The sequence below is a fragment of the Choloepus didactylus genome, chromosome 3 (genome assembly GCF_015220235.1).
Source record: "Choloepus didactylus isolate mChoDid1 chromosome 3, mChoDid1.pri, whole genome shotgun sequence".
Taxonomy (NCBI): Eukaryota; Metazoa; Chordata; class Mammalia; order Pilosa; family Megalonychidae; genus Choloepus; species Choloepus didactylus.
The window spans coordinates 214,267,043-214,283,520 of NC_051309.1; the positions used below are offsets into that span (position 1 = coordinate 214,267,043).

Genomic DNA, 16,478 nt, shown 5'->3' on the forward strand with positions numbered 1-16,478 from the left:
CATTTTGTCTTTAAGTTCCCGGAGACGATGCTCATATTTTTCCATTCTTTTTTCTATCTGTTCTTTTGTATGTAGGCTTTCAGGTGCCTTGTTCTCCAGTTCCTGAGTGTTTTCTTCTGCCTCTTGAGATCTGCTGTTTGTATGTTTCCAGTGTGTCTTTCATCTCTTGTGTTGTGCCTTTCATTTCCATAGAGTCCGCCAGTTGGTGTTTTGAACTTTCAATTTCTACCTTATGTACATCCTGTGTTTTCATTATATAGTTCATCTCTTTTGCCATATCTTCCCTAAACTTTTTGAATTCAGTATTATTAGTTGTTTCAATTCCTGCGTCAAAGTTGAAGGCAAGTTTGTTCCCCTGACCGGGCCATAACCTCATTTTTCTTGGTGTAGGTTGTAGTTTTCTGTTATCTAGGCATGGTTTCCTTGGTTACTCCAATCAGGCCTCTCCCGACCAGAATGGGCTAAGGTTCCAGAAGGAAGAATATTCAGTGTCCAGTTTCCCTGAGGGTGTGTCTTAGAAAATTGATACACTCTGTGATGCCTCCAGTCAGTTTGCTTTTCTGCCCAGCAGGTGGCACCTGTTAGCCTATACTTCTTGACTGGTGTAAGTTCTGAATGAAAGGCAGGTAGTAGAGCTGGGCCCCACCCCCTTTCCTCTTAGAGAAGTTAGGTGCCCTAGGGGGAGGTTATTAGCATTTCAATGTCAGTGGTCTCTCTCTGCCTGTGCCACACTCTTGTCTGGGTCACAGAACTGGGAACTGAAAATGGCTGAAGCTTTCTCCACTGAGTTGAAAAGGAACAGAGCTAGTCCAAGGCGACCCTCAGCCTCTCCAAGGTCAGTCTTCACCCAAAGCCTCTGTCTACTTGTTGGGGATTCGTAGCTGGTAGTGAGCAGTTCACACTTGCTAATTAAAACCCCAGTTGGAGCTCAGCTGAGCTATATTTGCTTGCTAGGAGAGAGCTTCTCTCTGGCACCATGAGGCTTTGTAGCTCGGGCTGTGGGGGAGGGGTCTCCCGATTTGGAGCCGCAGTTCTTACTTACAGATTTTATGCCGTGATCTCTGGCATTCTTCCCAATTTAGTTTGGTGTATGATGAGTGGACAGTCACGTTTTTTCCCCTGCAGTTATTCCGGATTATTTACTAGTTGTTTCTGGTTTTTTTTAGTTGTTCCAGGGGGGCTACTTAGTTTCCATTCCTCTCTATGCCACCATCTTAGATCCTCTGGTTGTGTTTTTAATTTCTAGGAGCTCTTTCTTAGACTCTTATGACTTATTCCTTTTTTGTAGAAGTCTGTCTTGTTTTTATAGCTGCAGTAGCTTCTTTTACTTCTCTGAATTAATTGTAAGGAAAAGAAGAAATGAAACTATCTCTAGTCACAGACAACATGATTGTTTATATGGAAGCATAGATTCCACAAAGAATCAACAAAAAAGCTGCTTGAACTATGTAGTTTGAGCAATGTCACAAGATACAAGGTCAATATACAAAATTATTGTATTTCTGTATACTAGCAATGAACACTGGAAATAGAAATTTTTAAAAATGCAGACAGAATTATAAGGACAAAAAATATAAAATACTATTATTGCTATTCTGTGGAAGCTTGAGAGCAATTTAACACCACAAACAATATTATTGCTATTAAAGAAGAAGGCTTTCCTTGATGAGACTGTTATTTAATGACAATCAATTTAATGGGGAAGTCACTTGATGCAGTCTCATGTCAGCTCATGGCTCAGCTGGGGCACCTTTTAACTAGATATAGCTGTCAATTACAAGAAAACAGCAGAATATCAAAAAGCATCAATAAAGGATTTGGAAATTTGGGGAGTCTTTTGAATAATTTGCACTAAAGTTTATATCACTTGGTTAACAGTTCTATATATAGTTAGAGAATAAACAGGAATATTTGTAAGTTTTAAATTTCTATGTTATTATTACCTGGCTGGTCATTAAATATTTTGAATGTATATTCTTTTTCCCCCTTTTTATAAAAATGGTAACATATTGTATACTGTCCATTGTGGCTTTGCTTTTTTTACTTAACAATATAGCTTGAAGATCATTCCAAAATCTTTACATAAGGGATTATTTATCATTTTTTATGACTGTATATTAATCCATAGTGTACCCTAATTTATTAACCAGTCCCCTACTGATAGATATCAGGTTTTTTTCAGCTTTTTGCTATTAGAAATAATGCGGATGTTAAAAGAAAAAAGGAAGAAATCCAAAGCCTCTTTTTTCCTCAAGCATTTTAATAGGACTTCACATGATGTTGGCCTGATGGATAATATGGCATTTGAGAAGTTTATAATATATTCAAACCTCACCCTCTTACAGTTTACTTTCCATCAAAAAGTTTTTAAACATTTTTCTCACTACAGTGTCAGGATAGCTTCTATAACTATATTGTTAAAGCTTACCGTGATGAATGTTACCTTTTTCTTCTTACAGTGTGAAGATTGCTCCTGGAGCAGTTGTGTGTGTAGAAAGTGAAATCAGGGGAGATGTAACTATAGGTAAGAAAATAGTTTATTAGTGTTGTTTCTTAAGAATTGATGTGGTTTTATTTATTCCAGTGCTTTAAAAACATCCTCTATGTTTGTTTCACTAATTTTGTTGATAAAACAATGTATTTTCTCCCATGAGTGTTTAATATTTCTAAAGGAATATGGTGTGATGGAGTCAATGTTTAAACTCCTGTCTGATATACTAGTGAGGCAGTATAACACAGTCATTCATTCATTCAAGAGATCTCTTTTGTGTACTGCTATGTGCCAGGCACTGTGCTTTCACTAGGGAGGCAGCCATGAATACAGCAGACAAAGGTACATGCTTTGTGGGACTGATGTTGTACCTTAGAGTCTGTTGTAGTTTGCTAATGCTGTCGGAATGCAAAACACCAGAGATGGATTGGCTTTTATAAAAGGGGGTTTATTTGGTTACACAGTTACAGTCTTAAGGCCATAAAGCATCCAAGGTAACACATCAGCAATTGGGTACCTTCACTGGAGGATGGCCAATGATGTCCGGAAAACCTCTGTTAGCTGGGAAGGCACGTGGCTGGTGTCTGCTCCAAAGTTCTGGTTTCAAAATGGCTTTCTACCAGGACATTCCTCTCTAGGCTGCAGTTCCTCAAAAATGTCACCTTAGTTGCACTTGGGATATTTGTCCTCTCTCACCTCCTCTGGAGCAAGAGTCTGCTTTCAACAGCCATCTTCAAAATGTCTCTCATCTGCAGCTCCTGTGCTTTCTTCAAAGTGTCCCTCTTGGCAGTAGTAGCTTGCTCCTTCTGTCTGATCTTATATAGTGCTCCGGTAATTTAATTCAGACCCACCCTGAATGGGTGGGTCAACACCTCCATGGAAATTATCCAATCAGAGTTATCACCCACAGTTGGGTGGGGCACAAAGAATTACAATCTAATTAACACTGATAGGTCTGCCCACACAAGATTACATCGAAGATAATGGCATTTTGGGGGACATAATACATTCAAACTGGCACAGAGTCTTAAGAGTGTGGACCATGGAATCTGACAGAACTGGGTTAGCATCCTTGTTCCTCAACTGCTATGTTACCTTGGACATAGTACTTAATTTCTCTAACCTTCCTTGTGTATCAGCTATGTGTAGTGGTGGCTTAAAAATGCAAAGATTTATTCTCTTTTATGAAAAGTCTAGAGATAAGCAATTCAGGGCTGGTCAGTTAATGGTCCAGCATGACTCCTGGAACTTCAGCCTTGTAGGCAGATCATGTCTAGAGCACAAAGAGTCATTTTGAATGAGAAAGGGGAGAAGTAGAGAACAAAAGGACATAACTCCCAGCTCTAGTCCATTCCCTTTAAACAGCCTTTCTGAGAGGCCCATCCAACCCTTCCCTATGTGCCTCAGGGCCAGAACCCAATCTCATGGACACATCCAACTGCAGGGGAGGCTAGAGATGCAGTCTTAGCTGGAGACATTGCTTTCCCTAGTAAAATCAGGATCCTGCTACAAGGAAAAGGGGGAGAGTGTATATTGGGTGGCAATTTTTCTCACACACAAAATAGGAGTATCTGCCTCCTGAATTTGTTGAATTATTAAATAAGAATGTTTATGAAAGTCGTTACCCAATACCTACTGCCTAGTAAGCACTTAATAAATGTTAGCTATTCGCACTGTTAAATCTTACCAGTATAGCCTCTCTGTAGATAAAGCCCAACGTTTAGACCAAATGAACAATTCAGCATATGATGACTTACTTTTATGAATATGATTAAGTTCCCCAAGCTCACATTTTCTTCAGTTCTTTTATATATGTTTTCACTAGATGTGGTGCCCTTGCAGCTTCATTAGTGTGAGCCCATCCTTACCAGCAGCTGCATGTCACCCACCTGTTATCACAATAGAGCGTTCAGGGAATTAAATACACGTTCAGGGAGAAAATACACCTTATTCCCTACACTGTTTCTTTGTGTGTGTGTTTGGGATTTTCCAGGTTGGATTTATTTAATTATTTTAAATAGAATTTCGAAGTTTAGAAAATGACTCTTTTCTTTTCAGCGCTCTAACTCTTTGTCATTGATGTTACTTAAACCACTTGCAAACTTTTTACAAGGAGAAATTATGATGGCCACATGTTTATCAAAATGCTTCAGCATTATTTTTACTCTGATATTTATGGGTTTCATCATGATTCTAGGAATAACACCTAGTAGTAGTTCACAAGATATTCTGTAATTAGAAGGAAAATAAAACTAAAATAATGTAGTTGAATATGTAAATTTACCTTTGCATTTCTACTTATTCTCCATTTTAAACAATAAGTATGCAATATCCACTATATAACAGATACACAGATATTATGGATTGTTCTAGTTTGCTAAAGCTGATGAAATGCAATATACCAGAAATGGACTGGCTTTTAACAATGGGGATTTATTAGCTTACAAATTTAAAGTTCTGAGGCCGTGAAAATGTCCCAGTTAAGGCATCAACAGAACAATACCTGGGACTCTGAAGACAGGTTGGTGGCATCTGGAACATCTCTGTCACATGGGAAGGCACATGTCTGGCATCTGCTGATTCTTCTCTCCTGGATTTTCTTGCTTCCAGTTTCTGGCTTCAGGAGCTTCCTCCCTGAGCCTCTGCATGTCTCCTTGTCTCTCCGCTTTTCTGGAGCCTTTTTCTGTGAGCTTCTCTTAATTTCATCTCTTAGTTTTTGTATGTGTTTTATCCTCTCTTAAGAGTCCAGTAAGCGGGTTAAGACCCACCTTGAATGAAGTGGGTCACATCTCAATTGAAATAACCTAATCAAAAGGTCCCACCTACAATAAATCTGTACCCACAAGAAGGGATTAAAAAAATGTGGCTGTTTCTGGGGTGCATAAAAGCGCTTCAAACTACCAAATGCTGTATCTACTTAAAGGCAGAAATAATTCCTGTTACTTACAGAAGCTTTTCAAGACTGTAAAGGCTTTATCCTATGAAAACAGAGAAAGGAGCTGCCAGTGGTTGCTAGGCCATTGCCTAGAACTGGGGTCTGGGTGTATCAGAAGTAAGCATTCACTTTTCTATTCCTCCCTTTCCTATCCCTGTTATCCTCCCACCTTCTCTAAATGTTGAAATTATGTAAGGAAATACAGTGTTTAAATCTACTTTCCAGCTAGTATTTGACCACTAGCTTACGGTGCACAGCTCTGATGGTTAAAATATAAAATAATAGTTCAACAAGAGATTTTAAATAATGGATTAGAGCATAAGAAGTGGCAATAACTTTTTTAAAAAAGAAATATAAACTCAACAACAAAAAGACTAACAACCCAATTCAAAAATGGGCAAATGGAGAATAGACATGTCTCCCAAGAACATATACAAATGGCCAAAAAGCACATGAGAAGATGTTCAATATCATTAGCCATTAGGGAAATGCAGATCCAAAACCATTACAAGATACCACTTCACAGCCACCAGGGTGGCTATTTAAAAAAAAAACAAAACTGAAAATAACAGGTGTTGACAACGATGTAGAGAAATTGGAACACTTGTACATTGTTGGTGGAGCTTTGAAGTGGTAAAGCCACTGTGGAAAACAGTTTGGCAGTTCCTCAGAAAGTGAAACCTGGAATTACTGTAGGATTCAGCAATTCCGCTAACAGGTATACCCCTAAAAATTGAAAACAGGGACTCAAACAGATATTTGTACACCAGTGCTCATAACAGCATTATTCACAATAGCCAAAAGGTAGGAACATCCCAAGTATCCGTCGATACAGGGATGGGTAAACAAAATGTGATATAGACTTACAATGGAATATTATTATGTGATAAAAAGAAATGAAGTTGTAGTGCAAGCTACAACATGAATGAACCTTGAAAGCATTGAGTGAAGTAAGCCAACACAAACGGACAAATATTGTATGATTCCACTTACATAAAATATTTAAAATAAGCAAATTACTAGAGATAGAAAGTAGATTAGAGGTTATTAAATGAAGAGGGGATAGGGAATTATTGCTGAATTATTGCTTAATAGGTCCAGAGTTTCTATTTGGAGTCAGGAAAAAGTCTTAATGGATGGTGGTAATGGTAGCACAGCCTTGTGAATATAACTGATTCTACTGAAATGCAACTTGAGAATGGTTAAGATGGGAAACTGTAGTGAATTGAAGTTGCTTATCACAGAATGGATCTAAGTTATATTAGTTATATTTATTTTTGACTCAGTTTTTTAAGACAAGAAATTTGCTCTAATACTTTACAGAAGCCTCTCAATTTAAAAAATTAAGGAAAAGATTTGGAAGTGTGATATAGTTACTCAGGATTCTGTCTTCCACAATTCTTATATCATTTTCATTATCTATAATTGTGTGTGTGTGTGTGTATGTGTGTGTGTGTGTGTGTGTGTATGGGAATTTTCCAGAATTGGCAATTAGATACTAATTTCTATCATTGTTATATTTGGTATAAAATGCCTGTACTCTTTTGGCTGCTATTAATTAATTTTTCCTAAGTATAATGTCAGTTTAAAAAACTCCTGAGAGATATAATTATAAAGCTAAATCAAAGAAGAGAATGGAGATAAGTTATCTGATTAAAACTTACTCTCTCCAGTATGTTTTATTTTTCATTTTAGGGCTTTTATTGTTTTTGGTTTTGCTTAATTTACCAGAATAATTTATTTAAATCCTTTTCTTTTGTGCTATGGATATGGAGATTCGAGAACTTAAGTTCTGTTTTCTGGGTAAGTAGCAGTAAACTTAAGTATAGTTTGATAGATTTGGGGGATGTTATGTGTAACTTTCCATCCCCTAGTGTTTTTTACTTTTACCAAAATTTTCCTAGCAAATCAGATATTTGGCTTATCAGAGAAACTAGTCAGAAGCCTGGAAGTATTGTCTTTAACTAGAAACCCTATAACTTGAGACTATGCTGGAGCCTGACTCCCCCCATTAAAGACTGTTCAGAAACAAACATTGGGAAAATTAACAGTTCTCACGTTAGCTATAATTTGGGTAAATAGGGTTTCACAGCCTGTTTTTCATTAGGCTGCCTTGATTCAAGGGGGCATGAATTATTTCCTGTAAATCTTTATTTTGGAAGCTGAAGAACATTTCAGAAAGTTACCCCCAAGCACAGTCCTGTGGTCGCATTAAGAGGGGAAAGGCAGAATCTGGGTATTGTCACAGGGCCCTGTTGGAACATCGTAACTGCAGGACAACACTTGGCACAGCTCAGAAAAAAGCTTTGTGATGGAAGCACTTTGTCCCACTTACTCCATCATTCTTTCCATCAGAGTTTTTAATATAGATCAAAAGCCCTCTTTTATTGTGGAAATCTTTTTCAATAAGGCAGAGCAGTTGGTTTGGCTTGAGAAAACCATCGCATGTAAAGCAGCTCTTACAGGCACTTTAGCTCATGGGTCAGGGGCATTGTTTTAATTTTCAAAAGAGAGAGCTTATGGCTCTTTGAGTTATTTATTGACACATGAAAGGTATACAAAGGTTGTTTTCTGTGGCAAAGAGAGAGAGAGGAAAAGTGTCCTTTACCAAAAGAGGGAAATGGAAATTTGATGCAAGGAATGTCTTTGTCCATGTTTGCTCCAAGCCCTGCCAACCATTTAGAAAAATAACTCATCAGCCAGTAAGGCAGTTCCAACTCTAGACACATTTATCCAAACAAGGAGATAAGCCAAACAGAGTTTCAGCACATTTAGTAGGAAAATATACAAACTGCCCTGCCAGCAAGAGCTTCCAAGAAAGTTCACAACAGACTTTAAAAAAACTTTCCACGGTGACAGATTATTTTTAAAGCATTTTAACCTCAAGACCCTTAAACTTAAACTTAGTTTGAATTCGGACCTATTCTAGGTAAAAGTGTTTATTTCATGCAGAAAGGCATGTAGCTAACTGTGCCCATGGTTTTCTGTGCTCCCACTGCCTGGGTTTTGGAGGAGTGTTTGACCTACGGAGCTTTCTGATGCCTTAACTCCAACATAAAACCACGCAGAGGCAAAGCCTAATTAAACTTATCACTCATCTAAGACTGAGCATTCCTTTAAGTTTTCTCTATTCTGTTCCCCAGAAAGACCCATGATTGGTTTAGGGAAACTATTGAGTTTATTACTGCCTGTGACATTTTCTGTTACTTTTCAACTCAAGGTTGATCATTTGAGTTAAAAGTTAAACTTTTAACTTATTTCAGTCCCGGGCTCCAGAAGCTGTAGTTTGGCAGTGGTGCCACCAGGTGGAGGTGGTGTTTTAATCACAAGTCTCAGATTTATAGCCATCAGTTTTCTAGTTATTTATTAAATGTTACTACTACTACTACTAATGAAACACCTGGTTAAAATAGCTGAGGCATTGTTTTAAAATATTGTATAAGAAGACGTCTTATGGTATTGAGGTTATTTTAATTTTTAAAATTTGTGTTTAAATCCATCTAAAGTGTACAATCAGTGGCTTTCAATATAATCATAGATTTGGGCATTCATCACCACAATCAATTAGAACATTTTCATTACTCTAAGAAGAAAAAACCCCATATCCCTTAGCAGTTACCTCACAATCCCTCTATTCTTCCCAGCCCTTCATAACCACTAATCTAATTGTCTCTATAAATTTATTTATATTTACATTTTATACAAATGGAATCATATGACATGTAGTACTTGGTGTCTGGTTTCTTTCACTTAGCATAATGGTTCTTTAAAATTAGTATTTTAATTAGAGAAGTAAGTTTACAGAAAAGTCATGTAAAAAATACAGTGTTCCCTTATATACCTTATTGACACTTTGCATTGGTGTGGTAACTTTGTTACAATTGATGAAAGAATATTGAAATAGTACCATTAACTATAGTCCACAGTTTACATTAGGTATATTTTTTCCCTATTAATGCCTTATAATAGTGTTTTACATTTGCTATAATTCATGAAAAAATATTCTTGATATTATTAATATTATTAATCCCAGTCCATCATCTACTTCACTTTTTTTATCTTCTAAATTTCATTTTAATAGCATACATGACCCCAAACTTTTCCCTTTCAGCCACATTCACATACATAATTCAGTACTGATAATTGCACTCACAATGTGCTACCATCACCACCAACCATTTCTAAACCTTTACAATCAACCTAAATAGAAATTCTGTACAAATTAATCGTCAGCTCCCTATTCTCTACCCCAATCTATCCCCTGGTAACCTATATTCTAGATTCTAACTCTGAGTTTGCTTATTATAATCAGTTCATATCAGTGAGATGATAAAATATTTGTCGTTTTGTGTCTGGCTTATTTCACTCAGCATAGTGTCCTCAAGGTTCATCCGTGTTGTCGCATGTTTCAGGACTTCATTCCTTTTTATAGTTGAATAATAGTCCATCTTATATATATACCACATTTTGATTATCCATTCATATGTTGATGGACGCTTGGGTTGCTTCCATCTTTTGGCAGTTGTGAATAAAGCCACATGAACATCGATGTGAAAATATCTGTTTGTGTCCCTGCTTTCAATCAGTCTAGGTATATACCTAGTAGTGAGATTGCTGAGTCATATGGTAATTCTAATAGTTAGCTTCCTGAGGAACTGCCAAACTGTCTTCCACGGCGACTGCGCCATTTTACAATCCCACCAGCAATGATTGAGTGCTCCTATTTCTCCACATCCTCTCCACACTTGTAAATTTTTGTTTGTCTGTTTTTAATGTGATTTTATTGAGATATATTCACATACCAGATAATCATCCAAAGTGTACAATCAATGGTTCACCGATATTTTGTTTTTTTAATCATAGCCCCATTCTAGTGAATGTGAAATGATATCTCATTGTGGTTTTGATTTGCATTTTCCTAAAAGTTAGTGATGTTGAACATCTTTTCATGTGCTTTTTTAGCCATTTGTATATCCTCTTTGGAAAAATGTTCAAGTCTTTTACTCATTTTTTAGATTGGGTTGTTTGTCTTTTTCTTGTTGAAGTTGTAGGATTTCTTTATATATTCTGGATATTAAACCCTTATCAGATATGTGGTTTCCAAATATTTTCTCCCATTGAGTAGGTTGTCTTTTCACTTTTATGACAAAGTCCTTTGATGCAGAAAACTTTTTAATTGTGAGGAGGTCCCATTTATCTATTTTTCTTTTGTTGTTTTTACTTTGGGTGTAGAGTAAGAAAACCCTCGCCTAACCAAGATCCTGAAGATGCTTCCCTACATTTTTTTCTATGAGTTTTATGGTCCTGGCTTTTATATTAAGATTTTTTGACACATTTTGAATTAATTTTTGTATATGGTGTGAGATAGGGGTCCTCTTTTATTCTTTTGCAAATAGATATCCAGTTCTCCCAACACCGTTTGTTGAAAAGGCTATTGATTACCAATTATGTGGACTTTGCAGCCTTGTTAAAAATCAGTTGGCCATAGGTGTGAAGGTCTATTTCTAAACTCTCAGTTTGATTCCATTGATTGATACATCTGTCCTTTATAAAAGCCAATCCATTTCTGGTATTTTGCATAATGGCAGCATTAGCAAACAAATTTTGGTACCAGAAGTAGGGCGCTGCTGAGTTTGCAAATACCAAACATGTTGGAACAGCTTTTTAAATGGATAAGGGGAAGATTCTGGAAGAACTGTGACAAACTTGATAGAAAAGGCCTAGACTGCTTGGAAGAGATTGTTGGTAAAAATAGGGACTCTAAAGTTACTTCCAATGAGGCCTTAAACAGAAATGATGAATGTGTTATCTCCAACTGGAAGAAAGGCAATCCTTGTTTTAAAGTGGAGGAGAACTGGGCAAAATTGAGTCCTAGTGTTGGATGGAAGGCAGAATTTGAAAGCAACCAGCTAGGATACTTAGCTGAAGAGATCTCCAAGCTAAGTGTGGAAAATGCAGCCTGGCTTCTCCTTGCAGCTTGTAGTAAAATGTGAGGGGAAGGAAATAAACTGAGAACTGAACTCTTGGGGTCAAAGAAACCAGAAATTGACAGTCTGGAAAACTCTGGGCTTCCAGAAAGTGAAACCCCAGAGGCTACAGCCCCATGTGAGGATTTAACAAAACCTGGAACCAGCCAGCCATTTCAGAACGAGCCAGGATTGGAGATGGAGTTCTCCAGAAAGGATGTGTGGAAAGTCCTATTGTCTGGCGGTTTTGACCCCTATATGCTTCATGCCAAGCCAACAGTTTTTGTGTGTGTGTGTGAGATCTGTGTAAATGGAATCACTGCCAGTCTGGACTAAAAGGGATGGATTGAAGGAAAAAATTCTTCAGAGAAGTCAAAACCATAGAAACCAAGGTCTGAAGCAAGAAGAGCAGAGGAACCTAGGCATGTGGAAGGTGTGTTTGCCTCAGAGGCAGAGGGTGGGCCTTCTGCCTTGATGCTTAGGAAGAATGCTGGCACCCCAGGCCTCAGAGAGGGTGGAGCACATTCCCCGGGGGTTGGGGAGAGCCTGGCCACCACTCCACGGTTTGAAGGGTTAAGCATATGCCCTGGAAATGGCAGAGAATCCAGGTACCACCCAGATGTTTGAGGAAGGTAGAGTCGAGAAGAAAGTGGTCTCCCCAATGCATGGATATGTTGGAACACTCACCCCAGCATTTGGAGAAGAAATGGCTGCTGTGAAAGCCCTTGGAAAGGGTGGGACTAGCACTCTCTCAAGCCCTGAGGATAAAATGTTCTTCTATAAATGACTCTCAGACTTTGAAATCTAATGAAGTTTGTCCTGCGGGTTTTATGATCTTTTTTGACCTTTGAATGCTATTTTCCTTCCAGTTTCTTCCTATGGCAGTGGGAACATTTATCCTATGACTGTCCTTTCTTTGTATATTGCAGCAGATAACTTATTCCAGGTTTCACAGGTCCACAGCCAGAGGAGATTGTTGCCTTAGGAAAAAACATACCAGTAACTGATTTTGATAAGACTTTGTACTTATCTATATTATGATGGAATGAATGTATTTTTGCATTTGGAAAGAACATTTCTTTTTGAGGTCCAGGGGGTGGAATGTATCCCTGACAAAAGTCTTGTTCTTTATTGCAATCTTGTGGGGGCAGACTTATTCATCTGTTGATTAGGGTGGAACCTTTTATTGGGTTATTTTCATGGAGGTGTGGACCTTGCCCATTCAGAGTGGATCCACTGGAGTACTTAAGAGAGCTCAGGAGCCAACACAGGCACTGATGCTGATGCTTGGAGACACTTGGAGATGCAGACAGAGGGATGTTTGGAGATGCTAAGCTAACAGATGAAGCCCAGAGTGTACCCCAGAAAAGCTAAGAGAGGACTCCAAGATGCTTAGAGAGAAACGCCCTGGGAGAAAGAAGCAAGATTGCATAGGAGCTGAGAGAGAGGAGCGAAGAGAGAAGCCCAGAGACATCTTGGAGAAAGTCATTTTGAAACACAACGTGGGAGCAAAGGACCAGCAGTTGCCAGCCACATGCTTTCCCCGCTGACAGAGGTATTTCAGATGCCATCGGCCTTTCTTCAGTGAAGGTATCCTCTTGTAGATGCCTTAGTCTGGACACTTTTATGACTTTAGAACTGTAACTTTGTAACCTAATAAATCCCCTTTATAAAAGCTAATCCATTTCTGGTATTTTGCACAATGGCAGCATTAGCAAACCGGAACAGTGTGTTTCTAGGAATTTGTCCATTTCATCTAGGTTACCTAATATGTTGGCATGCAGTTGCTCATAGTATCCAGTTATGATCCTTTTTATTTCTGTGGGTTCAGTAATGATGTCCCCCCTCTCATTTCTGATTTTATTTGCGTCTTCTCTACTTTTTTTGTTTCAGTCTAGCTAAGGATTAGTCAATTTTATTGATCTTCTCAAAAAACCAACTTTTGGTTTTAATTCTCTCTATTTTATTCTCATTTTTTCATTTATTTCTGCTGTAATCTTTGTTATTTCTTTCCTTCTGCTTGCTTTGGGGTTAATTTGTGGGTTTTTTTTTTTTTCTATTTCCTCTAGGTGTGCACTTAAGTGTTTGATTTTAGCATTTTCTTCTATTTTAACATAAGCATTTAGGAGGAAATTTCCCTCTCATCACTGCCTTCACTGCATCCCATAAATTTTGATATGTTGTGTTCTTGTTTTCATTCATCTCAAGATATTTACTGATTTCCCTTGCAATTTCTTCTTTGACCCACTGATTGTTTAAGAGAGTGTTATTTAGCTTTGATATATTTGTGGATGTTCTAGTTCTCTGACTGTTACTGATTTCCAGCTTCATTCCATTATTGTCAGAGACGATGCTTTGTATGATTTCAGCTTTCCAAATTTATTGAGACTTGTTTTGTGACGAAACATGTGGTCTATCCTGGAGAATGATCCATGAGCACCTGAGAAGAATGTATATCCTGCTGTTTTGTGGTGCAGTAGTCTGTATATGTCTGTTAGGTCTAGTTCATTTATCATATTATTCAAGTTCTCTGTTTTCTTATTGTTCCTCTGTCTTAATGTTCTATCTTTTGATGAGATTGGTGTATTGAAATCTTCAACTATTATTGTAGAGATATATATTTCTCCCTTCGGTTTTACCAGTGTTTGCCTCATGTATTTTGGGGTACCCTGGTTATGTGCATAAATATCTATGATGGTTATTTTTTCTTGGGGGAGTGCCCCTTTTATTATTTCTTGGTCTCTTAAAACAGCTTTTGACTTAAAGACTATTTTGTCTGATAGTAGTACAGCCAGCCCAGCTAATTTTTAGTTACTATTACATGGAATATCTTTTTCCATCCTTACACTTCTAACCTGTTTGTGTCTTTGAGTGTAAGATGAGTCTCTTGTAAACAAAATATAGTTGGGTCATGCCTTTTTATCAATTCTGCCAATCTGTATCTTTTGATTGGGGAGTTTAATCCATTAACATCCAATGTTGTTACTGTAAAGACTGTATGTACCTCAGCCATTTTGTCCTTTGGGTATTTTTTGTGGGGGGAGGGGTTGTTTTTGTGTGGGGGAGGTTGCCTTTGGTTTTTATATGTCATATCTTTTTTTTTGTCTCTCTTTTCCTTTATTGCAACCTCTTTTTCTGTATAGTTGATCTTTTGTAATGTATCTGACTGTTCCCTTTCTTGTTTCTGTTTTTGTATTTGAGGTTACCCTGGGGTTTGTATTACGCAACCTACATCTATAATCTACCAATTTGAAAAGATAACAGCTTAGTTTAAAGAGCATACACAGCTCTGTTCCCATATCCCTCTGTTTCCCCTCTTTATGTTGTTTTTGTCCCATTGTACCACTTTATATATTGCACATCCATTATCAGGAAATATGCCTTTTTCTTGGTCAATTGTATTCTGATTCTTATATTAATTAAAGAGTAGAGTTTATATTTAGGTTACAGTACTATTGGTTTTGCATAAACCCTTTTAATTACCATTACTGATAATCTCCGAGTCTTCATACTACTCCAAGCTACTCTCTCCTGTCTTTTCCTTTCAGCCTGTAGAACTCCCTTTAGGGCAGATCTCTTATTGACAGACTCTCTCAGTTTCTGTTTATCTGTAAACAGAATTTTTGAAGGACAGTTTTGCCAGATAAAGAATTTTGAGCTGGCAGGTTTTCTCTTTCAGTACCTTAAATATATCATACCACTACCTTCTTGCCTCCATGGTTTCTGATGTGAAATTGGCACTTAGTCTTATTGTAGATCCCTTGTACATGACGAATTGCTTTTCTCTTGCTGCTTTCAGAATTCTCTTTATCGTTAGCATTTGACATTCTGATTAGTATGTGTCTCAGGGTAGGTCTGTTAGGATTTATTCTGTTTTGAGTATGTTGCACTTTGGACATGAATATTTATATCTTCCCTAAGAGTTGGGTCATTTTCAGCCATTATTTCCTCAAATATTCTTTCTGGCCCTTTCCCCCCTCTTCTCCCTCTGAGACACCTATGTCCTGTATGTTTGTGAGCTTCATGTTGTCACTCAAATCCCTGAGACACTGTTCAATTTTTTCTCTTTTCTCTATCTGTTCTTCTGACTGTATGATTTTGATTGTCCTGTCTTTTAGCTCGTTGAGTTTTTCTTCTGCCTGTTCAAATCTGCTGTTGTATGCCTCTAGTATGTTTTTAATCTCTACTATTATGCTTTTATCCTCATCATTTCTGTTATGTTTCTTTTTATACTTTCATATTCTTTTGTCCACACATTGTCTTCTCAATATTCTTCATCTCTTTATGCATATTTTCCTTCATCTCCTTGAATTGATTTAGGATAGTTGTTTGGACATCTTTGATTAGTTGTTTCAATTTCTGAGTCTCCTCTGAAGTTTTAACTTGTTTCCTAAAATAAATCCTCCTGTTTCTTAATATGGCTTGTGATTTTTGCTGATTTCTAGGCATCTGATTCTTTTTGTTGAATTAATTCTGAAGGTCTGTTTCTCCCTCTTGTCTAGGGTTTTATTGTTGATTGGCTTTTTGTTAAAGCTCTTCTTTGATGTTTGGTCTAACCTTACTCTAGACCTTTAGAATATCCCATGTTTAACTCATCAGATTTTCTCAGATCTTCTTCATCTGATTCTTGCCCTGGATATGTGTTGCAATTTTTAAGATTGTACTTTTTGTGCAGTTGTTTCACCTCAAGGAGAGGGCTTCCTTTCCTCTGTTCCTTCTCTGGGAATCATGGTCTGTTCTGTTTGTTTTTGTGCAGAATTTTCTCCCCAGATCCTATGATTTGTTTAAATTCTCTCCCTCACTCAGTGCTCCATTTTCCTTACACTTTACAGTTCTACTACCTGTCTATTTTACAGTAGTTCAGTTTAACAACACCCCCCCCCCCCTTTTGAGGAGTGCTTTCCTGCCTTTGGTTTTTTCCCTGTTAGTGTATCCCACCCCAGGGAGCCACATGGGGTTAATACAGACAAGTGGATCACTACAGAAAATTCCATTTTGCCTATACGTGGTCCAGCCTACTGAAACTGGGTTGAGTGAGGGCACAGCAGCTCTTACCAGCCTTTCTATGGCGGCCTCTCTCTCTCTC

The 16,478-nt window shown here is 37.6% G+C and overlaps 1 protein-coding gene across 1 annotated transcript in view; it reads left to right on the forward strand.

Moving 5' to 3' along the window:
- The window catches only part of DCTN6 (dynactin subunit 6), a 63,648-nt gene that overhangs the window by 20,110 nt on the left and 27,060 nt on the right, over positions 1-16,478 (forward strand). Inside the window, exon 2 of the mRNA XM_037831287.1 lies at positions 2,460-2,524. Coding sequence (XP_037687215.1) covers positions 2,460-2,524 — 65 coding nt within the window. The remainder of the gene's footprint in view (positions 1-2,459; positions 2,525-16,478) is intronic.